The sequence below is a fragment of the Monodelphis domestica genome, chromosome 2, assembly GCF_027887165.1.
Source record: "Monodelphis domestica isolate mMonDom1 chromosome 2, mMonDom1.pri, whole genome shotgun sequence".
NCBI lineage: Eukaryota > Metazoa > Chordata > Mammalia > Didelphimorphia > Didelphidae > Monodelphis > Monodelphis domestica.
Genome location: NC_077228.1, coordinates 307,423,590 through 307,449,553, shown reverse-complemented (window position 1 = coordinate 307,449,553; position 25,964 = coordinate 307,423,590). Strand labels below are relative to the sequence as shown.

At 36.1% G+C, this 25,964-nt stretch overlaps 1 protein-coding gene across 3 annotated transcripts in view; it reads right to left on the bottom strand.

The window, feature by feature from the left end:
- PRIM2 (DNA primase subunit 2) overlaps positions 1 to 25,964 on the bottom strand; it is a 391,097-nt gene that overhangs the window by 16,836 nt on the left and 348,297 nt on the right. For 2 of the 3 annotated variants that reach the window (XM_001364873.4, XM_056818435.1), the window contains exons 11-12: positions 20,989 to 21,115; positions 14,952 to 15,034 (exon numbers count right to left, since the gene is read on the bottom strand). The exons of the other annotated variant lie outside the window; for it this stretch is intronic. In XM_001364873.4, the coding sequence (XP_001364910.1) occupies positions 14,952 to 15,034; positions 20,989 to 21,115 (210 nt within the window). The remainder of the gene's footprint in view (positions 1 to 14,951; positions 15,035 to 20,988; positions 21,116 to 25,964) is intronic. 3 annotated transcript variants of the gene reach the window in all.

The following is a 25,964-nucleotide window of genomic DNA, read 5'->3' as shown; positions in this document are numbered from 1 at the left end:
TTGTTTTTCTGTTATAGCCCCACAGATCAAATTTCCATGATTTATGCCATTTACAGTTAAATCCCTTACAAAAAAGATGGAGGCCTCTGCCAACAAGCTCCTGAACACACATATGGGCACTGCCTGAACATGGGACTTGTCTATTCTCTTGAATTCTTATGGTAGAAAATTCATTAAGCAGAAATGAAGAGATATATGAACAATAATGAAGAAAAGCACACTTGCCAAACTTTTGCCAAGCAGTACAGATACTTCTGGGCTTATAGTCTCTTCAGTGCTATTTCCTCTTGCAAATACAGTTAATTGAAAAGATCATCACCATAGAGATGAGCCTGTCAATAGCTCCTGGCAAGTATCAATGCTAACCATAAATTAGCAAATAGGAATCAAAATGTGAAGATCCTATCTGTTCTTCCAAATTGGAAATGTAAAGAAGTAAGGTCAATATGAATCAAGGAAAGTAAAATTAAAGTTACAAAGAAATAAATGTAAAGCCTAACTATGATTGTGATATCTATTTGTCAAAGTAATAACATTTAAGAGCACATCTGGCATTAATGGTACATAAGATGTAAGCAATGTAGTTCATGAGGTTTTCCTGGCCAAGTGGGGATGTTAATGGTCATGAGATAGTGGAGAAACAACTGGCACAAAGCTGTCCTTTAACTCAAAAAGACTTGAGTTTGAATCCAGTCTTAGCAATTTATTAACTGTATGGCCATCGTCATAAATCTCCCAGTTTTCTTCTCTGAGAAATGAGGATTATAACAAGAGTCATAGTAGCTTCTCACAAGGATTCAAATAAGTTAATCTTTATAAAAGGGTTTTGTGTAAGCCTTAAAGTGTTGTGTGTACACACACACACACACACAAATACACACACACACACACACACACACACACACATATATATCTCAATGGGGGAGGGGTCCCAAGGGATGGGAATCTTGAGGAGGAGAAGACTCTGGCTGGTAGAGTAGTTGGTCCCTCAGTCGGGAGAAGCAGAAGTCAGAAGGTGGGGAAAATACTTTCTCCTGAAGGTTACTCACTATTCCTACTAGTGACTAGAAATCTTTCCCCCCAATATTTCCTAATTGAAAAGACTATTGAAGAGGAAACCTGAGAAAGACATTTTAAATCTCTGTCTGACTTTACTTCAGCCCCTGTTGCCCTGAGTCTGAACTATGGCCAAGGGGCCAAACCCAGGGTGAGTCAACCTGACTTTTTCTAAGGGGGTTCAGGCTGCCAAAGCCTGAGTTCTCCCCAAATTCAAGGAGGGAGGAAAAGGGTTTTAGATAGAGACAGGGACCCCCTTTTCCCACCTTCCTTTCCCATTCTTTCCCTGCCAGGTTTTCCTTTGTATTATCCTTACTGAGTTAAGTTGACATTAAAATAATTATCTTTTCCCCAAGCTGTATGTGAGTGAACAGATCAAGGGGAGACCCTTTGGTCTCGAGTAGTTGAGGGGGGGCAAGAGGGACAAGGGCAAATCTGGGAGATGAACCTTAGCTAAGGAGTGAAGGCAGAAGGGGGGAAATCTTCAAACCCCCTCTCCCCTATAGGAGCCAACCTTAAACATCCACTGTCTCCCCTGAACCCCGCTTTGAGAAGGGAGGTCTCTTACTCTTTCCCCCTCTCTATACTGAAAGTCTTAACCCCTCAAATACAGAGAGAGAGAGAGAGAGAGAGAGAGAGAGAGAGAGAGAGAGAGAGAGAGAGAGTATTCTAGTATTTCAAAAGATTCATAACTAAATCAGTGTGTATTTAACTCCTGTGTGCATATTTGGCATGCCTACTTTCATTAATTTTTATAGCAAAAAGTAAAAGCAAATTAATATAAATAGGAACAATCATTCATTAAAATTTTGTCTTTGTATTCTAAGTGTTTGGCATAATATCTGGTATATAATGGGTGCTTAACAAATACTTGCTTTTTAAATTAAATTTTACTTTTTAATCAGGAAAAAAAACCCTGCCTTTTCTCCCTTTGAGAAAGACAAAAACCCATTAAAATATACTGTGAATGATGTCCAATTTATAGATATATATCCCCATTACAAACATAAATAGTATACCCATTAATAACATATGGTAAATTATGTATTCTTTTTGTTAAATAATTGAAGAAATTCTTGCCCATACTTCCCCTAAAGTAATTGACCTTTGAGCTCAAATTCTTACCATCTTCTAATGATAAGTCTCTATAAATTTAGCTAGGATAGTTTTCAGATGATAAAAAATAAACTGCCACTCTATTCTTAGGTAACTTTATTTGTTGGAGAAAAAAATCAATCAATAAACATTCATAAGGCCTCTGATAAGTCCAATGTACAAAAGATACAAAGACAAAGCAAAAGAGTTCCTGTCCTCAAGGGGTTTGCAGTCTAGTGGGGGGGGAAGCAACATATGTGCATATAAATATATACAAAATAAAAGCAAATTAGCTTTGGGGGTAATTAAATTGAAATCTAAGGGAATAAGGAAAAATTTCCAAAGGCAGAATTTAAGCTGAGTTTTGAAGCAAGCCAGAGAAAGAGGCATTCCAAGCACACATTCAGAGCATGTGCAGTCAGTGGAAAGTCAAAAGGTGAGAAATGGAATGTTGCACTCAAAGCATTGCAAATGACCACTGTAACTGGACCACAGAGTCAGTGAAGAACCATACAATGTAAGGCAGGAAAAGAAGGAAGAGGCCTGGAATGGAAGTCTTTTAATGCCAAAAAGAGTACTTAATAAGATGGATCAGTAGTAAAGAGAGAATAAGAGATGACAAAGCTTAATTTCTTTTTTGTTTTTCTAACTAAAGCAAGTCTTTGACAGGAACTATAAGACCATTCAAATAGTATTAGTAATTGTAGCAAATGAACAAATTATAAATCTATTTCTCATTTTTTGGTAGTTGTTGTTGTTTTAAAATTGCCTCTAATGAGAGGGAAAAGAACACTTTTATCAAGTTAACAGAAGTATCAACATAAGCACGACCTACTAATTTGGTCATTAATGGCCATTAGTCACTTATAAACATCCACAGACATTTTTGGCAAATGTCAGTTTCTTTACAGATAGATTTATAATCTTGATGACCGATTTAAACTTGGAGTGGCATCCCACTCTTAAATCCTAATGTTCCTTTTCATTTCTAACCATCTGCAGCTTCCTCTCCCCCTTTTGCTCTAGTGACTACTAATGAGGTTAAGATGATTGTTTGGCAGCAGAAACCAACCACCTGCCCATTAGGTCTTTGGCTTCAATGGCCAAGATGTTTTACAGCCAGAGATGTTGCACTCGATAATAAGACATGTTGCTAATCTTTCTCTAATTCAAGGTCATATTTGGTCTCATTTTAAATGGCTGGCTTTATTATTTTTTTTAAGCTCAATCCTCCTATATGATCCTAGTTTTTTTTTTTTTTAAACTTCATTCTAACCTTCCTTTATTTCAAAGGTGATAGAAAATGTGGTAGAGATGCAGGGTCTGGAACAACTTCACATTTTATGGCTTGCTCCTGTTTCTAACCCACTCAGCAAAATAGACTGTACAACTTGGCAGTGACCTTCATTTAGGGCATTTTCTTTAAAACAAAAACAAAATGAAATACAAAGAACTTTTCTTGTTCATTCTTTTTAATTGGGTAGTAACACATTTTAGCAGTTGTCTGAGTAATCTGGACCATAGCCCTCAATGAATTAAACTAATCTGTATTTGGATCAGTCTTTCTTAGTTCTTAGTTCTGTCTTTAGTTGTTTTCTTGTTTGGAAAAATCTGCCAACTCCAAACCTCTATCACCCAATCATCCCCATTTCTGATCTTTTTTTCAGTTTCACACAGAATTAGGATATTTATAGTTCAGCGGAATAGTGAGTTTAATTTAATATAGTTCTTCCACTAAGATGAAGAGGCAAAGAACTTTGTGAGATCCTTTACCCTCATTCACTCCACGTATCCAATTAGTGGCCAAGTTTTGATGTTTTTATCTCCAAGATATCTCTTGAATATGCTCTCTTCCCTTCACTCACATAATCATCATCCTAGTTCAGCCTTATCATCTCTCACCTGGGTGACTAGCTTCCTAATTGGTCTTGGCCTCAAATATCTCGCCACTCTAATCTTTTCTCCATCCTACTGCCAAAGTGATTTTCCCAAAGGGTAGCTCTTACTGTATCATTCTTCTCTCAATAAACTCCACTATTTCCCTATTATCTCTATGATCAAATATAATAAACTCTTTTGTTTGACATTTAAAGCTTTTAACAGCCCAGTCCCTTCCTATCTTTCAAGTCACATTACTTATTTTCCAAGTACTCTACAGTCCAGTCCACAAGGTGCTCCATCTTGTCTCCATATCTCTTCCCTGGCTAACCCTACTACCTGAAATCATCTCTCTTCTGCCTCTGACCTTTTAGAAATGCTGATTTTCTTCAAGGCTGCTTGAATGACAATGCTGTGGGTGGCCTTCACTGCAACCTCCCTTTCCCCTCTAAGGCTACCCTGTAGCTCTTCTGTATGCATCTTGTCAAACTCCTATTGTGTGAATGTTGTCATCCCCTATCAGAATATAAGCATAAAACTAAAGGAAAGTGAGAATCTTGAGGGCTGAGACTGTTTCCCTTTTTCTTTGAATCCTCAGTGCCTAGTATATGATGAATGCTTAACAAATGCTCATTAATTGATGATAAAATGATGAAGTACTATCTTGTAAGGTATCTTTCTAGCAATTGAGTGATGGTAAGTTTGTGATATACTAGAAAAAAATTGAGGATAAACTTGATGTATATATAGGTTTTTCTTAAAATTGTAAATAAGTGGAAAAGTAGGTATATGGGCCAGCAGTAATCATTCTCTTATTTGTTTTTGTTTGGGGTATAAATTCACTACCTTCACCTCTGTAAGGTACCTTGAGAAATGAATCTTCAATTCCTTGATATTTTGTTGCCTCTGATCCATACCTCTTCATATAAGCATATGCTCTAATCCGGCAGATTTTCCCTTCTATGCTCTCTTAGAAAATCACCATAGAGGCCTGAAAAAAAGAAGTTGATGCCCATCTACTGGGGGAGGGAGGGGTGGCAAAAAATTATAATATATGAATTTAATATAACATCATTCTGCTTTAAGAAATAGTGGATATAAATAATAAACATGGGAAGATTTTTATGAGATGATACAAAGTAAGCAGATAAGGAAAACAATATAAATAATGCTTAGAAGAAAGTAAATGAAGATGATAAAAAAGTGAATGCTCCATAATTAAAATGACCAAGCTTGGGGCCCACAAATAGATATAAGAATGTATTTACCTTCCTTCTTTGCAGAGGTAAGTATGGACCAGGGTTATAAAAGAGCTGATATAATGTTGAACTGAGTTGATATGTTGGTTAGTTTTGTTATTAAAAAATGTTTTTTCTGTCTTAATAACAACTCTGCAAACAGGCAAAAAAAAAAAAAGACAAATAGGGTTAAGTGACTTGCCCAGGATCACACAGCTAAGAAGTATCTGAGGCGACATTTAAACGCAGGTCCTTTGGAATCCAGGTCTGGTTCTATCTGCCATGCCACAAAGCTGTTCCATGTGTTGGTTATTTTTCTTTCTCCCCTCTTCACCCCATCTTTCTTTTCTCACTTATTAAATAACAGGTGTCATTATTAAATAACTCTCTCTGTGTGGGAAAGAGGGGTATTTAATGAAACATGGAGTTAATAATATAGAGGTAAAAACAAAAGTTAACCAGAATTTTCAAAATTTAAATCTTTGCAAATCATTTCTACTTTTCGTAATTTTTCTTCTTCCAGTATTATCCTAAAATGCTCTGAGGATGACTTTGCTCAGTTGGATTTCTAATCGGACATTTTAAAAGCTAGTTTTATCTTTCACCGTTTTCCCTCTTTTACTATACAATGCTGCTCATAATCTTTCATTAATCCATTGTAATATCTTAAAAATAAATTTATATTCTAAACCAGTATACTTCTTGGCTATCATGCCTCTCCAATAGTCAAGTAAGAAATATTTGCTGAATATGTGCTCTTTTGGTCTCCTCATAAAGGCAAATATCATATATGCTAGTTACACATTTATATAAAAATATTATAATTAGCATCAATATCTTTTCTTTGGTCCATATGCTATTTTCAAGATCAGAAACTTATTTAAATAGGCCAGGCTGTAGTTGTTTTAATTGTACATCAAACCATATTTATTTTTATTCTTTCTTCTAGCTTTGTATTAATTTTGAACTTTGTTCTAATAAATCTGCTCAAAGATAGCTGATTCATAAAAAACTTCCATAAGTCATATATTGCCTGTTAACATATAATCATGACCAGTGTCTTCCAAGTCTATTTTCTTGAAGAAAGTATCCATGATGTATAGGTTTCAGGTTTCGATGACGTCTGTTAAGTTTCTGGACTTTTACTTCCAGACCTTATTTACCAACATATTTTTCATTTCCCTTCCTTAATTTTACCTTTGCATTGAAGTAATCATGATATGAGACATAAACATTTATTATGTGATTTTTCTTGCATAAATAAAGATTAATCACTCAATTTTCATCATGCCTTAGTTTCTCCTCTATATAATTGATACCAAAAGGTGGTACAGTCTTGGAGCACTAGTGCAACTGAACATAGAGAAACTTTACTTCAATCCCTTGCTTGAACTAAGGGTTGAACTAAGACTAAGATTTATAAATCAAGTAGATGAAAAATAAGATCATATAGCTTAAGCCTCTAATTTTACAAGTGAAGAAACTGGTCCACAAAGGATGCCTGAATGTCCCAAGTGTGCAAAGGTAGTCAGTAGCAGAGTTGATATTTGAACCCACCACTGCTCATTCCATAATAACAGATGGCTTCCCTTCATAATGATTAGTTCCATACTCTCCGTTATAATATCCCCAAGCATAATAACCATTTCCTCTTATTCATCCTGCTGTTATACAGGATGAATGATTTAATTTTTCAAAAGTTGTACAAATATAGACAATAAATACTACTATTAATGATTTTTCCACTGAAAAATGTCAAATTCTTTTAAGTTTGTCTTTTTGTAAAATCTTATGCACAACTGGGGCTAGCTATGGCATATACCATTTGATTTATGCAGCTATTTTTCTTCCAACCTACTTTACCAACATTGCCTCATTAATCTTTAAATCATTATTTATCTTCATTTAACCAAGAAGGGAAGAAAGTCCCAGAGAAACTCTATCAGTTGTTCAATGACAGGCAAAGACTTTGTGACAAAGCCAAAAAAACAAGCCAGGCTCTCCTGAGGCCAGTTTTAATACTTACCTTCCCATGTCTTCCTTAATAGCTTCTTAAGATTCATCAAGAACAACATATGCCTTTTTAAGAAACAGAAACTAAATGCTGCAATCAAATGAACTATCCTAGAAATCAGAGGAAATGTTGGGAATGAAACAGATAGGATCTTTTGTTAAAAGAAGGTGCTGGTCAGGAGGTAATGGAAAGACTGAATACTATCCCCCATTGATAAGGATAACCTACCAAAGAAAATCATAGCAATGTGGTGTAGATGGGATTTATATGAACATTCGGTAAGTTGTCACTTAGATTTATCTTTGCCGTAAAGTTTCCCTGACATAGTGTTACTTTTAAGTCTTTTAAACTGTCCATTTTGAAAGATTTCATCATTAAAAAGCATTTACCAGTTTCAGATTTAATGTGGACAATAACTGCCTGAGGATTTTACGACAGTGAACAATAGTGTTTTAACCAGCCTCCCAAGAAGTGGAGGGGGTGGAGAACAATTTTTCAGTTTCTGGCTATGATGTCACTGTTATAATTTCTTGAAAGCATCTATTGGATGTAGTTTCACTTTCGGGGAAAAACATTAAAAGGGTCAGCAAGTCAAGGCTTTCTCAAAATAATGTACTATTTCCTTTCTTCTTATGGAAACTCTAAAGGGAGAGAAAATAACTTTTTAGAAAGTGGGGCTACAATGAATATATTTATTGAAGACCTACTAGGTGCAAGGCACTGTAGCTACAAATACAAAAGAGAGACAATATCAGGCTACAGGTAACATGACGTACAACCCGTCTCTCTCACCAATGCTTCTAGAAACAACTTTACAGGAACTGAATGAATGCCTTGCAACACGACATACTATCAAGAAAAATCTGAAAACAAAACAAAACACAATTTTTTTTAAAGCTTTTTAACAGGTTCACTGCAAGAGACCAATTCACCATAAAAGGAAAATGGTCAGCCAGAAATGACAATGAAGAATATTTTTAAAAGTGACTAAATGGATTAAAGGAAATGGTAATAATTAAGTGTAGTTTTGCAGTTTCCTTTATATAACTTTGGATACTGTCAGATTTAACAGACATGGTTCATGTCATAGGGCAGTGAGGTAGAATGGACAATTGTCCTCATCTCTAAAATGGGGAAAATAGCTACCAGCAGTAGCTATTTCATGTGATTTTTATAAAGTTAAGATAATATAAGAAAAATAACTTAAGCTTCAAATACTATTTCATCCACAAAGAAATCATCCATAATAAAGGATGAACAAAATGTAAAAGGTAACTAGAAAACAGCTAAAAAATATAATTTCCCATATAAGGAATTTATAATTAAAGGTTTTACAGCAGGGCAATTCAATATTTGTTACTGTAAGTCATTACATAACCATGAATTATAATATGCGTTGCATACTTGATTCACCCATTTATTCACTCATTCTAATAACCTATTTAAGAGACTATTTATTATGTGCTAAGACTCTATGTTGTGGTACAGTGGATAGAACCTGGCCTAGACTTGGAAGGCCTGAGTTCATATCTAGTCTCAGGCACTACTTATTTTTAAACCTTTACCTCTTGTCTTAGAATCAATACTTAAGCATCAGTTCCAAGGCAGAAGAGTGGTTTGGGCTAAGCAACTGGGGTTAAGTTACTTGCCTAAGGTCACACAGCTGGGAAATGTATGAGATTGCATTCACCGAGGTCCTGCTATCTCCAGGGTTAGCTTTCTATTCACTGAGCCACTTAGCTGCACAAAAGTATTTTGTTTTGTTTTTTAAGCCCTGACTTTCTGTCTTGGTATTAAATCTAAGACAGAAGAATGGCAAAGGCTAACCAATTTGGGTTAAGTGACTGGCCCAGGATCACAAAGCTAGGAAGTATCTGAGGTCACATTTGAACCCAGATCTTCCCAATTCCAGACCTGGAGCTCCAGCTGCCTCTTTAGACACGTACTATTACTATATACTTAGTATTACTTCCAGGACCATAGAAGGCACTTAATGAATGTTTCTTCAATGAATGAATTTATGTGCAAGTTACCTAACTTCTGTGTGCCTCAATTTCCTCAGCAGGAACATGAAGATAATAATAGCATCTTCTCTGAAGGGTTGTGGTGAAGATAAAATGAGATAATGATTGCAAAAAACACATAGTAGCCATTGAATATATACTTATTGCCTTCCCTTCCTCCTTTTCTCCTTCCCCATTTGTGACCTTTCAGGATCTGCTGAGAAAGAGGATAAGGGATATCTTCATCGTGGTTTTAGTTAACACTACAGAGGTACAGAGCTTAAAAGACTCACCCAAAAGGGAGGCAGAGTTTAAATAAGAAACCAGGACAGTTGAAGTTCAGTTAAGCATACATATTCTCTTGTTGGTATGGAGTTGAGAGTGGATTTTATGACCGTCTGTCCCTTGCCCCGGTACCCTACTATGCTTTAACATCACACTAAATAGTGCACGTGATCAGACCCAACAATGGGAAAGACAGCGTCTTCTAAACGGTTTTTAGAGGAAGGGTCCATGATGAATCTCCCCTCCCCCATGAACATTCATGCACAATGAATCGCCTGAAAACATCCTTCAAGTATGAGAGCATTTGGTAAGGCTTCAACTTGTTAGGACTCTAACGGCGTTTGGAGCACTCTTGATGCTACCCTAGGAAATAAGTATGCTGCGCTCCTCCAGAGGCACTGATCGGGGCAGGGCTCCTAGCGACGGATGCTAATTTCATTACAGCATATATTACAATGCACAACCAGCCCCTTGCACTTGTCTGTGGATGGCAATTATTGTTGTTTATTGATCAAACTCAGTCAGGGTTTAGATGTGTTATATGTGATTAAATTCTAATCAAACCCAGGGAGGTACAGAGTGAGACAACTTAGCTATTAAAATGGCAGGGCACACAGCGAAACTGTTAGGGCTGCCAGCTGAGGAATTTCAATGTGAAAACTCATGTATAAGCTCTTTTGACAAGTGTGAGGATAAAATACAATGTAGATAAATAAAAACCTATAACAACCCTCGCTTGGTTAAAGTGTAAAACAACACGTTTTGAATGATTATTTCAGCAGAGATTTCTTTATCACTAATATCTATATCTCTCTAATCACCAATATTTCTGCCCTAAAAACAGACATATGTTTAAAGGAAATGAGATGGAGAATATGGTAAAAATACAAAATAGGGATTCTTCTGAAGGAACCTAATCTTCAAAATGCTTAAAGTAGACAGATACTCTTCCTGATAGACATGGTTAGCTGAACAAATTAAAAGAGCATCAAAATGATTGTTATTTTAACAGAAAAATCCCACAAAAATGTGAATCAAACTATATTAAGTTACCATTGAAAAGCACAGACTGGTATGTGGGTGCTAGGCACATTGAAACATTCTCTTCCTGAGTCTAAAGTATTTTTATTAGTTCATTTGCCAGAAGAACGCGTGCTTTCTTAGGGAAGACATTGTTTCCTTTTTGTCTTTGTATCCCTGGCACCTAGCACAGTCATCTCTGCCATTTTAATAGGCAAGTTCTCTTACTTTGTACCTCACTGCGTTTGATTAGAATTTAATTGCATAACAACACATATAAGCACATAGTAAATAAATGTTTTATTTGAATTGAAACTTTAAAGACCACAATAAAAAATAAAGAATCAAAGTATTAGGTTTATAAAGCATTGAGGAGCTGGCTGAACAGAACTAAAGAAAAATAAGCAATAAAAATTGGGCAAATAGGTGAGAAAGAAGGTGCTTGGAAATATGGCAATGAAGAAGGCAGAGCTAAAAGGAAAAAAAAATTATCAGGCTGAAGGTACTTATTAGTAAGGTATGGAAAAAAAAAAACCAACAACCCAGATACTTCTTAATAAGATGATGAGAAGACCACAATGGTGATGGTGATGGAGAACAAGGAGAGATTATGGGGATTTTTTCACCTAGAAAGGAGTAAATACAGGCAAGATATCATAGTTGTTTTTAAATCTATGAGGGACTATTATGTGAAAGAGTAATGTAGTTTTCAGTTTTTTTTAACTAATCTTATTTTTATGGATATTCTGTTTTTAAAGCACCTTCATTTCTAAATATAAATCTGCCTAGTTCCCTAACCCAGCAAGATATTCTGTGTAATACCCTACTCTCCCAGCCAAAAAAAAAAAAATTGTTATTCTACTTGTCTAAAAAGACAAAACAGGCCAATGGAGAAAAAAAAAGTAGCTAAGATATCAGATAGGCTTGATATTAGGAAAAATAAGCGGAATGCTCTCTACCCCAGAAAGCAATGGGTTTCCCACCACTGGATATCTTCCAGATGAAGTTAAGTGACCACTTGTCAGTGATACTACTAAAAGAATTCAAGTTCCAGTATGCATCGTATTGGAATGTCACTAATGGTCTGTCTGAAATTCTGTAACACTGCACAGCACATCAACAAAAGACATTCAAATGTTCATAATGTCTATGTAAAAGATGCAATGTGCTACCAGGGAAGGAACACTGTCATATAGTTCAAATCCATATGGGCTCTCTGTGAATTTAGACAAGCCCCCTAGCCTTTTTGAGATTGAATTTCCACATCTATAAGATGGAGAGAAAAAATAAAGTACCTACTTTCTAAGAGTCGGGAGAGAAGAATTTTGTTTGGCATGGTATTATAGTATAAAATAGTAATGTGTATAAGAGAGAAATCTGGCAGAAATCAGCTACAAAGAGAAAGAACGGGGGAGGGGCAAAGGAAAAAACCTCAAGATTCCAGTAAGACAACAGAAGCTGAGAGAACTCAAAAACTGCCAGCTCACCTCACTCCTCTAGCTGAGAGCCTGAGAAGAGAATCTCTGAAGCTGGGGGTCCCTCTGGATATCAAATGTTTCCCAATGAACCCCTGAAATCTCTCACTCAACTTAAGACATTGTAGACTAGGACTTTGAAGGAAGCCATCTACTGAGAAACTCCCCTCCAAAGATTATTCTCCACCTCTCTCCCCAACTTGTCCTAAACTCCATTGCTCTAACTAGATTAGCTCAGGAGTAGGGACCAAACCAGCAGCTGACCAGAAGAGGGGTCAAGGCCGAGAGCCTGAACCCCTAAGATTTGGAGGGGCAATCTGCTAATCAATAGGGATTCCTGCTACCCACTTTCCTCACCTAATACCTTCATCTCTCCCTTCCCAGAGTGAGCCCAAATAAAGTGTTTATTACTTAGATCTTGAGATACTCAAATGGGCCTGTGATTTATTGGAGTAGTTCTTCCTTCTTCTTCTTCCTCTTCTTCTTCTTCTTCTTGCCCTGACCTTCCATCTTAGAACCACTACTATGTATTGGTTCCAAGGCAGAAGAGCAATCAGGACTAGGCAGTAGGAGTGAAGTGACTTGTCCAGGGTCATCCAGCTAGGGGATATCTGAGGCCAGATTTGAACCCATGCCTCTAATCTCTAGCCTGGTTCTCAATACACTGAGCCACCAGCTGCCCCCATGGAGTAGTCCTTCCAATGATGATGCAGATCACAATTCACAGGTCCCTGCCCATTATGTGCAACTCTTGGCCATGTCCTTCCATAGTTAATCAATATGCTATGGGGCCTTCCACAACTCTTGACACTGGGAGATTCTGAATATATTGCCCAACCAGTCTGTCTTCTTTTGTTGTACATGAATTTCTTTGATGTCAGCCTTTACTATGCATTTCCTTCATAATTCTGTTTTTGTAAAGGGTTGTAGCCTGTTCACACTCACCACGAAACTTTCTACTAGCTTATAAGACAGGACATGAATACCACATTTTTTCCAGTCCAATTCTTAACCTACAATTTGGCTCAAGGCAATAATCAGAGTGACTCTTGCTTGAGTGGGCAAATGGAAAGGTAACCCACGCTCTTTTTGTAGTTGTTGCCTCAGGACTCTCACCTAAAGGTAACACTCTATAAATTATTAAAAGAGATAAAAGTTATAATTTGACATCAACATCAAGAGTGGCAAAGATGAAAATGGAAGAGGCCAATGTGGTCATGGTACAATATGGGCAAAATCCAATATCCACTGTGGCTTTTTTTGACATACATTCCAATATCAGGATTCTGATTATTTGACATATTTCCAGTTATATCAAATAGATAAAGAAATCTTCACCAAGAGGTTCTGACCATAAAATATCAATAAATGGTTACAGAGTTTTACCTTGGAAGCATTTCAGTAGTGAATTTTTTATGACTTTTAGACAATAAAATATTTAAAAGCACTCAGAATGGAAAGATCTAAATGCACACTTGTCAAAATGCTTCTACATGGATCCTTCATTCACCAATATATTCCCCTTTAGAATAGAATATAGCAGCTACCATATTTCACTCTGCAGGGAGCTATTCACTAACAATACTCAACAAAAGCAAAAGTATTATTTACTGCTGATTGCCCATGAATTACATGTCCTTGTTCATTTTAAAAACACAATTAAAACCCATACCTTGAGGTATAGTGAATGAGCTGCTAAACAAATCAAAAACATAAAAATTTCAATCAATAAATGAATCAACAATCAAGCATCTACTATATACTTTTCAACAATAGTGCTATGTTCTAGGGATACAAAGTCAAAAGTAAACAATTCCTGCCCTCAAGGAACTTATACTCTATAGTTAAAGAGGTGTGGAAGAAGGATAGAATGAAGAAAGGAAGAGTGAGTGAATGTTATAATTTGGGTACCAATTAATTAGCAATCATTTATTAAGTACTTAAGCAGAGGTAATTGGTACAGATATTAAGAATGTACAGCAATAAAGGATGAACCTGCGTCTGAGTTTTCACTATGAAAGATAGCAGGCCTTCTTTGCTGATTAGAATGCTAAAATAAATCCAGCTCAATAAAGATGCATGATGGTTTTTGGACTCCAGCTCTGACATTTGCCTTGTTTTCCTCCAGCTTAGCCTGTTGTTCAGTTGCCTTGATCCCTAGCCAACACAACAACAAAGAAGACAGTCTACCACATATGGATGTTTAGGATTATTTTTCTGACAAAGCAGCTTTATTTTTTTTAAGCAATAGGAGATATTCACAACACTGACTTCTGTATAACTAGGCCTTCTTTTCCCTGCAACTGTTTGTAAAACAAAGAATTAGATCTAACAGAATTGTAGATTAAACAGTGTGACAAGTGATGCTTATCAAAACAGTCAGTACACCCCACATTATCCTGAGTTCTACAAGACCGACAACATTTAAGAAAAACATTTCCCAAAGATGAAAAATGTTGTCATTAATTTTCAGCTTCATTAGCGAGCTTTAATAGACTGTTCAAAGATATTTTTTTTAGTAGCACCAGTTTTCAATAAGAACAAAAATGAAGAAACAAACATAAGCACACATGAGAGTTGTATGTATAGGCTCACACACTCATACACACACACACATTCCCAGGCTTACTCCATCACCAAACCAAAGGGGTATAGTGGGGGAAGGAGGGAGGGTGCAAGTCCTGCACAGCAGGCTTAAGAACTAGAATTTCCAACAAGGGAATAAAACCAGAAAAGTTAATGCTTTGGCTTAATTCATCTACAAGATAGCCAATCTAGCAGTCTGCCTGACAAGTTGCATGGAATTCTACTGCGAGGATTTTAAATGAATCTGAAAGGAAGAGTCTGACACCTCATTACTGAAGCTCTGGAACAGAATCCAACCTACCTGGTTTATCCCGGTTTGAGAAATCTTGGATGACTGGAGCCTCTGCTTCAACAGCTCGGGATCACTGTGGCGGAATGGGCACCCTGACAGCCAAAAACACCAGCAAGCACACAAATGAGGCTATTTACCCAGGAGTTAGCACAATAATACACTCGAGAGACTGACTAAGCTCTTCTTAATTGTCTAACAGCTTATTAATAAAAAAGTTAATTACCCGTGTGTGAGAATGCTTTCCTCTTTTATTTTATTTTTTTTTTTTAAATAAAGACTCCAACTGTATGGTTATCAGGGCATTGCAGGCTCAAGAGTTACATAAAGCATTACAACACAAGTAGGCTGAGATTTCCATTTCAGAAGAGGAAAACAGTTTTAATTAGGTTCTTAGTTAATAAGCACAGATATAATCACAATATAGCTATAACAATATCCTAAAATCCTAAATCTTACTAATTATTTCAAGAAATTCATACCAAAACATATACTCTGTCCCTGCCCTCAATGTATCATCCATCTATTTAATTAAGAGAAGTAAAATTATGGGGAAAAATTATACTCAAACATTTTCTTCAGAGATTACATTTATTTCTTATATAGTCAAAGCTATAACGAAATCAATTATTGATAGGAAATTGCTAATTGGGAGGTAAACAAGGACTACTACTGTTGGCATTAGTACTAATAACGTTATTAAATTTAGTGATCGGTTGCAACATTTAAAGTTCCTACATATAGGATCATAAAGATCTATATTATTTCATAGGAAAAATAAAGGTGTGCTCTTAGATACTACATAAAAATATAAAATTAAAGCAAAATAGACACAATTGTAGAATTTTAAACTTTTAATATAATCTAAAATTCTAAGTTAAATACTTTAAAATTATTCTATACTTTGGAAAATGAAAGAAAAACAATGTTTACAACAAAATGTAATATAAAATATTAAAATAGATTAAAATAGATTAGACCTACCTTTGCTCTTTTGACCTACACAGGACAAGTCTAATTCCTCTGCCACATGACAACTGTTTAGTTACTTGAAAGCAGGCACTCAATTCCACATAAATCTTTTTTCTTTTCCAGCCTAAACATTGACACAGTTCCTGCAGCAGCTCCTTATATGACATGATTCTTAGATCCTTTGCCATCCAGGTCTGAAGGTATTTCATTTAGGTAAAGTCTCTCTTGAAATGTAATACCTTGAATTATGCTCAATACTTAAGTTGTAATAAAAATTACTAAACTGATATCTAGTTCCATATTTTTATTTGGAAGGAGGGAGGGGAAAGTTGGTTACTGCTGAAATAAAAAATAGCCCAAGATGCTACTTGCTTTTCTAAATAATCTTAATTGCAAATGCACAAGTTTGTAAAAGGTTCATGAAACCAAAACCACTTGTGGGGCATATAAAAGTTTATAGACTTCATTCTTGTATTTATGATCATTCTTTTATTATGCAGACTGGGATTGTTAGGATTTTTAGCAGGACTTTTAGTTAGAATTGCTCTGAAGTGATCTCACTGCACAATCACAAATGCTTCCCACAAAGGACAGAGCAAGATAACTAAAATCAATAAACTCTTTAAAAAAAGCTCGGACTTTTTAAAGAATCCACATGTAAATAAGTGGTGCTATGAAATGGAACAATGCTTGTAGGATATGATCATAGAGTTGGAAGAGATCTTAAAGATCAATTAGTTTGAGCTCTTCATTGTACAGAGAAAATTGAAGCCTAGAGAGATTAAATGACTTCCTTAAGCTCAAATGGATGGTACATGGCAGATGTAGGATTTGAATCTAGATCCTAGATCCACTATGCTTTTTTTAGTCATTCCAGTCATGTCCAACTCTTCATGACCCTTTTTGGGATTTCTTGACAAAGATATTGAAGTTATTTTCCATTTTCTTCTCCAGCTCATTTTGCAGATGAGGAAACTGAGGCAAACAGGTTAAGTGACTTGCCCAGGGTCACATAGTAAGTGTCTGAGGCCAAATTTCAAATCAGGTCTTCCTGACTTCAGGCATGATAGTCTATCCACTGCACCACCTAGATGCATCCATATACTATGCTGCGTCTCTATGCTATCAGGACAATTAAAACCTAGAAATAACAAGAGGCTTAAAGTAAAATTACACATATCAAAAGAGAGTTTTAAAAGTTTTCTTCAGAAAATGAAAAGGAAAACAATAGCTTACTTCATGGTACAAATGGTATATCAGATGATAAGAGTCATGGCAATTTTTGCCTCTATCTTCAACAATGGTGATTACACCGGAAAGGGTTAAATATCACTTTAAGAAACCGGAAAAATATGATTTTTTTTTTAGAAGTTAGGAGGGTTATATTGACTTTCAATGGGATCATATATAAAAGCACAGATAATTCACAACCAAGGGCATTAAAAACTTTTGTAGATAACATTACTTTTTTTCTTTTTCACAATCATGTGCAGTAACAATTTTCAATATATTTTCCCAAAATTTTAAGATCCCAATTGTCTCCTTCCCTTTCTTTTTTCCCCCATCTCAGAGATGGTAAAAAGTGTGATCTGTATTATACAAGTATTATCATGCTAATCATACTTTCATATTGACTAATGTTATAAGAGAATACTCATATTAAACCTAAATCCCAAAATATGTAAATAAACTAATGAAAAAGATAGTATTCTTTGATCTGCATCTGATTCCAACAATACTTTCTCTGTAGGTGGATAGTATTCTTTGTCATAAGTCCTTCAGAACTGTCCCCCAAAATTATCATATTATTCTCTTCCCACATCTCCATCGGAGGCATCCTTTAGCAAGGGAACAAAGGGTTAGATATTTAATTATCTAATTAATAAATAAAAATTTCTATATTGCCTACCATGTGCCAAGAACTCTATTAAGCACTTTACATATAAAATCTCATTTAATTTTAAACTCTGGATTCTTTGGAGAACCAAGAAGGTGCTAGAATATTGTAGAAAAAATGCAACACTCTTGATTTTCCAAAAAAGAGGATGGGTGAAAGATAATATTCTTGAAAGTATAAATCATTTAGTCTAGAAATGTTTTGTACTGGATTATTAAATATATGATTTGGAGAAAAAAGTGATCATAGTGATCATAGATAATAGCTAGAAGGGACCTTATAGGTCTTTTGGTTCAACCCTTTCATGATAGGGATTCTGATCATAAAGCATCATTTATTGACTTTGATGGGTACTGGAGATGTATACAACCAGCCATGACATTTGTCCCTTTCCTAAAGGAGCTTAAAGCCTAGTTAGAGAGACAGAACATTTATATATATATAGATAAATACTATTAGACACTGCAAGTTTTAAAAAATGGGAGCATTTGGAGACTCTCACCATCTATATGGAACCAATCTTCCATGTGAATTCTCCATAGAATAACTTCCTCTGAACTGAAGAGGAGGAAGAGATTGAATTTAGGAAATTATGATGTGTTTTTTCAATGATCCCATATTAATTCTTGGCCCCCAAACCCATCTTTTTAATATAAATACCCTAAGGGTTTTGCAGCATAGTTTCTATGCATGATTACTAAAGGGCATCATGAGATTATAAATAAGCAATGTCAGATCAATCTCATTTTCTTTTTGGAAACAGAATACTAGACTGCTAAATTGGGAAATGCTTTAACTATCATATATCTTCAATTAACCAAATCAATAGATATTTATTAAGCACCTAGTATATATCAGTTACAATGCTAAACACTTCTTGAAGGTACCTGAGAAAGCTTCTCATTCTATTTTGGAGAGCAAAATGAGACATGGGCTAGATGAAAGCACAGCTTAATAGATTAAATGCTGAAGAAACAAATATATCCAAAAATTACAGCATTAAAGAGATAGTTCTCTTATGTAGTATAAAAACATAGTCCTTAGTCTGGTTATATTCATCATTTTTTATAAATGACTTAAAGGCATAGAATGCCTGCTCATTGAACTTTTCACATGATACAAAGATCAGAGGAATAACTTATATTCTGAATGAAAGAATCAAGGTTCAAAAACATCTTTATAGGCTAGATTGATGAAACAAAATAAGCAAGATGAAATTTAACAGGGATAAAAAGTAGAGTCGTGTTTAAACCAACGACACCATTACAGGGCAGGGAAACAAAGAAGTTTATGTGAATAAAAAGACACAGGAGGTTTTATTTGACCATAAGCTCAATAACAGTTAACAAACTGTGGCAATGTTGCTAATAAAGTTAATGCAATTAGCTACATTAATAGAAATATACTGTCTAGGGAAGCAGAGATAATAGGACTACAATACTCTGCACTAGTCAGACCACAACTAATGTGGAGAGTTCAATTTAGGGTACAACATTTCAAGAGACACTTTACCTAAATTAAATACCTTCAGACCAGGATGGCAAAGAGTCTGAAAATCATATCATATAAGAAGCAACCACAGAAACTGGCAATATTTACCACAGAAAAGAAAAAACAAATTATGAGGACCTTAATATCTCCTTTCAGATACCTAAATGGTTATCAAGCAAAATTAGACTTGTTCTGTATACCTAAGAGGAGCAAAAGTAGGTCTAATAAATCAAAATTACAGGAGATAGATTTCTACTCAAGTTAAGCAGGAATTTTGTAATAGTAGTAGTAGTCCATACATACAAAGGAACATGTTATAAAGTAGTGAGCATCCTGGCTCATGAGAAGGGTTCAAGTAGAACCTGAATGTTTCTGAGAAGAACCCTGTCTTGAGTGGGAAGTTTAGCTGGGTGACCTCGAGATTCCACTCAAACTATGATGAAAAAGGGGTTGAAACAGATGATCTATAAGATGCTTTCCATCTCTGACGTTACCTTATGATTTGATGAAAACACTCGAGATCCAGAGAGTAGAATTATGGGAACCGAATCAATGTCAGTTATCAAGGAATGACAAGAATGAGAGGGAGCAGTGAGAGAACTCTGAGAGTAAAATTAAAAAGCCCTGTGGGCAATTAAAATATATGTGCCTAAGACCCTATACTAACTCTTCAGCTTTACTTTGAAAGCTCCATCAGGACCTCACTTTGGGACTTCATTCTGACTGTGGCTCAGTTACTTGATTCTATATTCCACTGCAGAGCAGAAGAGGGAAATAAAAGACAGGCAACAAGAGTCAGACACATCGGCAGCAGCAAAACAGCTGTCAATGATGACACTTGTGGGCATCACTGAAGACTATGAAATTAATATTCATAACGATGACTCTAAGGAAAGTTTAGATGCTATTCATAATACTTTGATTAATCAGATGGGGAGTATATCTGTAACACACTTTAGAAAGATTTCCATCAAAAATTGTCAGAATAGAATCACTTAGGGCCCATAAAGGAGCAATCATCCACTTTTCAGTAGAAAATTCACTTATGTATAGAATACTTCATTATCTAAGAATAAAGAATAATTTTACCCATCTCTGTAAGAAATATTTGAAATATAGGTTAGAAAAAAATGTACATCACAAAATCTATAGATGGGTTTCTCTTTAAAAAATAATAAATTTGGGGTGATTTATATTAACATTCATAAATGGGAGCCAGTTAAATTTCTCAATTAATCTCTGTTTGTTAATTAGATCATAGTCATGAGAATAAGATGCACATTATTCCTGAGGGATGAGTCTTTTGAAAATTAAATGGCATTGCTTTCCCTGAAGTAGAGCTTGATAATTTCAAGGTAAAGCTTTGAAAAACTTTGGCATCTGTCTTCTGAGACATCAGAGCAGATGATGAGGAAGACACAAAAGACTCAGCGAAGGAGAGGAAAGAGCAACGAAAAGCCTAGTTCTGCACAGGCTGAAGAACAGCTGAATGACTTTCTCTTGCTTGACCTAGTTCAGCAAGAGGACACATCAGCAGAAGAGTAACAGAGCCCTCGCTTGACGCTGATGAGTAACATAAGCCACAAAATAGTTCCTGCTAGGAACGCAGGAAGTCATTACATGGCTTCAGTTTCCTGGGGAGCCCTGGAGTTCCTGTGCATTACAAACATATCAGGTCTAAGCACTCACCGTGATAATCCCCTTGGCTCGGGGGATTGGTTAGTATGATCTTCATGCAGCTGAATGGTGTGTAGTCTGTCCTCTTGCCTTCCTTCCCATAGCTATGTCGGATGTTGTAAGCATAGCCTTTGTCAAACTGAGTGGAGAAAGTGAAAAGAAGACAGTCAAATGTAGAGAGATATTGTACTACAGACATAAGACTTTCGGAAGCAAATGTCAGATAAAATGATGAGCTAATGAGAAATCAGAGATTATGCAGAGCGAACAAACAACATAGCAGGTAGGTACATTCATTTTTCCAAAGGAACCCTCGAGTTCTTTCTTGTAGGGACAACCTCGGAAAGGGCTCCCTCCAACCCTACAGATGAACACCTGCTCCCAGCCTTAGATCATGAGGGGTGCCAAGCGCACTGGGATGCCAAGTAACTTCCTCAGGGGGGAACCTCAACCCTGAATCTTACTGAGATTCTGAGGCTATCTATCTTCCATGTAAGAAATGTCAAACACAACAGACAGTGGGCCCTTCCCAGGGCTGCCTCAAAACATAATTATAAAATATTTAACAAAATATATAAAAATATAACATGAGGCCACGTGGTGGTTCCCATTCTATTTGAATTTGATACCAATACTCTTTGTCTCGTTATCTCTTTACACCTCAGAAAACTCATCTGGTTATTACTGGTCTTTTTTTAGAGAGGTAGGGCAGTGTAGAAGATAAAGTATTGGATGTGGATTAAGGAAGACCTAATTTTTAGCTGTGCAACCCTGGAAAAGTTATCTACTCTAAGTCTCAGTTTATTTATATGTAAAACAAAAATAATAATAACACCTAAATCACAGAGTTTTTAGGAGGAGCAAATGATAAAATGGATGTAAAGAACTTTGTGAATTTTAAAGTATTATAGTAATAATAATGACAATGACAACCATCTATGCACTTCTGAAGTCAAGAAATGTGACACAGTAGATCTCATCAGTGAAGCTGTAATAAACAGGCTACCCCCTGAACTCTCTTCTCTTGTTACAGTGTTTTACTGAAGGGGTTGGACTAAATGACCTCTGAGCTCTAAATTTTTATCCTCTGAACCCAATTAATAGGCACTCTAAAATGTTTGTTAAGTTAATGAATCCAACAGGTGCTAACCTACAATTCTGGAAACAACAACATTTATCCTCCACTTTTAGATTATACAAATTATCCCAGGATTACAGTGTTACCTCCTCCTTTGACCTTACTCTCTGGACCAGAATGAGGAGCAGTAGAGGGATTTCTGAAGGGATAGAAGAAAGAATTGAGAGGAAAAAAGGAGAAAATAAGTTTATGCCTAAACCATGCTGATTCTTTGCCCGAGTCTTCCTTTTCTATGTCAGACACTAAGTATGTCACCATTAAGGTTTGCTCATTCAGCATATATTAATGGCATAACTACCTTGGTGATGGTAAAAGAATCATTGAACTATTCAACTCATCACAGTTTTCACTGATTTGAATTCCTCTGGTGCTTTCCTGCTTTTCAGGGTCCAATAGCTTTAGTAGTTCAGGTTACTTGGGTAGCTTCATTTTCAAGTTCACCTTCTTGTGTTATTTTTGCTCTTCTCAATGTGCTGACAAGAAATGAAGTTTATTCAAACACTCCCTTTCCAAGTATGCTGCACTCATATCTTAAGGAAGTTGAACTTAAATGTTACTTTAAAAAACCCAATCAGTCCAGTGGGACTGAATAGTCAAGATCATGAGGGAAGTTGGGAAGTAGCATGTTCAAGGAAAATAAGGGAATAAAAACCCAAAACATATTCATAAAATAAATAATGAAAAAAATGACAAGCTTATCCTTATTATTACCCAATAAATACAAGGTGGCCAATGACTCTTAGAAGTATTCGAAGTATAAGAAATTGGTGAATCAGGATGTCAATGTAAAAACTTGGGAGAGAGATGTCAAACTGACAGTGAGGAGAGTCATTTCATTATTGAACAATGACATTTTTAATCATCAGCAAATATCTGACACTAATAACTCAACTTTGTTTATTTACATTAAATAAGAATACTAAAATCCATTTGTGCAACATTCATGTGACTGCATTCCATTAGAAAATAAGTTGAAATAATTATGAAACAATGAAAATTTTTTCCATTTGATACATTGTTCAAATAATGTCTATTCTGTAGCATGAGAATAAAGTACAGAATACCTGGGGCCGGAGTCAAGATGATGGCTAGAAGGAGCAGAAATTCAGACCTCTAAATACCCTTCCTAACCGATCACAAACTGAATGGTCCCAGGGGACTGAAAAACAAACGTAACAACAAAACAGAGCCAAGGAACCCTTCTGCTGGACCTAATTCAAAAGGTACACTCCCCGAAACGCAGGAATCCGAGAACATTCGGGTTTAAGGGGAAGACAGAAGGAAGGTCTCAGGACCCATCCAACTCCCACCCAGAGCTCTGAGACTCCAATAGCAGCGGGAACTTCTGGGCAGGCAAAGGTGCTGGTCTGGAGGGCAAACCTTGCGAGGAGGGCAGTGCCAAGTTCAGAGCATCAGGAGCATATACCTGGCAGCTTGGCCAAAGCTGTGGAGATCCTCCATATTTTCTTCAGCCTTCCAGGAAGTTTCGGACTCAGAGCACACCCAGTCCAACTAAGCTGAACTTAATCCCATCAAAAGTCGCCAGAACTCAGGGAAGCCCAGGCTCCACACTCATCCTCATTGACTGCTGGACTTTAATCCAAACAAAAGCCTCCAGAGGACAGGGAAGCTCAAACCCCAACAAAGCCCCACCAAAGACAATGAGAGATCTCCTCTTAAAGCTCTAAGACAGAAGCCCCCAAAACCAATAAAAAAAAAAGAGAGAGGAGCAAGAGCACAGACAAATATAAGGAGTAAAGAAAGGGTGAATTTGAGGAAACAACAGAAAAAGAAGAAAGAAACTACAATAGACAGCTTCTACTCAGCAAACTGAACTGAGGGGTAGAGATCAGCAAACGATAAATCAGCAATCCCAGTGAATTGGATACAGGCTGTGGAAGAACTCAAAACACAATTATGACAGGCTGAAGACAATTGGGAAAAGAACTTAAAAATTAAGAGAAGTCATCTGGAAAATGAGGCACTTAAACTAAAATGAGAAAATAGTGTATTGAAATCCAAAATCAACCAGCTGGAAAATGAGGCAAAGGAGATGAAAGACAAGGTAAAGAGGATGAAAGATGACCTTTAAAGAAAATCAGATCAGAAGGAAAAGGATTACCAAAAAGCCAGGGATAAAATCCAGTCTTTAAGAACCAGAATACAACTACTGAAATTAAGTGACCTCACAAAGCAGCAGGACACTATAAAACAAAATGAAAAGAATGAAAAATTTGAGGAAAATATGAAGCATCTCATTTACAAAACAGATGATATAGAAAATCGTTCGAGAAGAGACAATTTAAGAATAATTGTTCTACCAGAAGACCATGAAAAAAGAAAAAGCCTGGACATAATACGACAGGAAGTCATCCAAGAAAACTGCCCTGACATCATAGAATAAGAGTGGAAAGTGGTGATTGAAAGAATACACAGATCACCTCCTCTATTTAATCCCCAACTGACAACACCCAGGAATGTTATAGCCAAATTCAAAAACTATCAGACCAAAGAAAAGATATTACAAGCTGCCAAGAAGAAGCCATTCAGATACCACAGAAACACAGTGAGGATAATGCAGGATCTGGCAGCATCCACACTGAAGGACCGGAAGGCATGAAGTAGATATTCCGGAAAGCAAGGGAACTAGGTCTACAACCAAGAATAAATACCGATCAAAATTGACTATATTCTTACAGGGGAAAGTATGTTCATTCAACACAATAGAAGAATTCCAAGCATTCATAAAGAAAAGACTAGATCTGAACAGAAAATTTAATGTCCGAGCACAGAACTCAAGAGAATCATCAAAAGGTAATTAAAAAAGAGGGGAAAAAGAAAAACAAAACAAAACAACAACAAAAAAATTTTTTTAAGAGATTCAATCAGTTAAAATGATATGTATGACTATAAGAAAAGAAGTCATTGGTGACTCTTAAAAACTGTTGCTATCATCTGGGCAGCTAGAAGAATTACACTTAGAGGAAATAGTGACAAATTGTATAGGATGAAAGGGCAAGACATAAATAGGTATATAGATATATGCAAGGATAAATCCATATACATGAGTGTGTGTGTGTGTGTGTGTGTGTGTATATATACAACCAGAGCTAAAAAAGAAAGAGGTTAATACTAAAAGAAATGAGAAAAGAAACAAATGGGGATAAATTTCTATGTTACAAAGAAGCTCATGGTGGGAGGGGGGAGAACATCGATACACTGGAAGGGTAAAGAGGTTAGAGATAGGAAATACTCAACTCTTACGTGATATGAAACTGACCCAAAGAGGGAAGAACAATCCAGTTCATTGGGGCAGAGAATAGATTTGCAACCTATAGGGGAGTAGAAGGGTAAAAAATGGATTGGTGTGGAGAGAAGCAGTACAAGGAAGGGAGAGGGTGGGTGGGGGAATTTTTAAAAGACTACAGGGGAAAATAAGGGGGGGAATAAGAAAAGAGGGGGTTAGAAAGGGAAGTAAAATAAGGGTGGGAACTAGAGGGACTGATTATAAACAAACATTGGTGTAGAAGGAAATAGTGAAAGAAGAAAAGGCAGGACCAGGAGTAGAAATCAAAATGCTGGGAAATACACAGATAGTAATCATCATTCTGAATATGAATGGAATGAACTCACCCATAAAACGCAAGCGAATAGCAGAATGAATTAGAATCCAAAACTCTACCATATGCTGTCTGCAAGAAACATACATGAGGAAGGTAGATACGCATAGGGTGAAAGTAAGAGGATGGAGCCAAATCTATTGGGCATCAACTGATAAAAAGAAGGCAGGAGTCGCAATCATGATATCTGACGAAGCCAAAGTAAAAATAAATCTAGTTAAAATAGATAG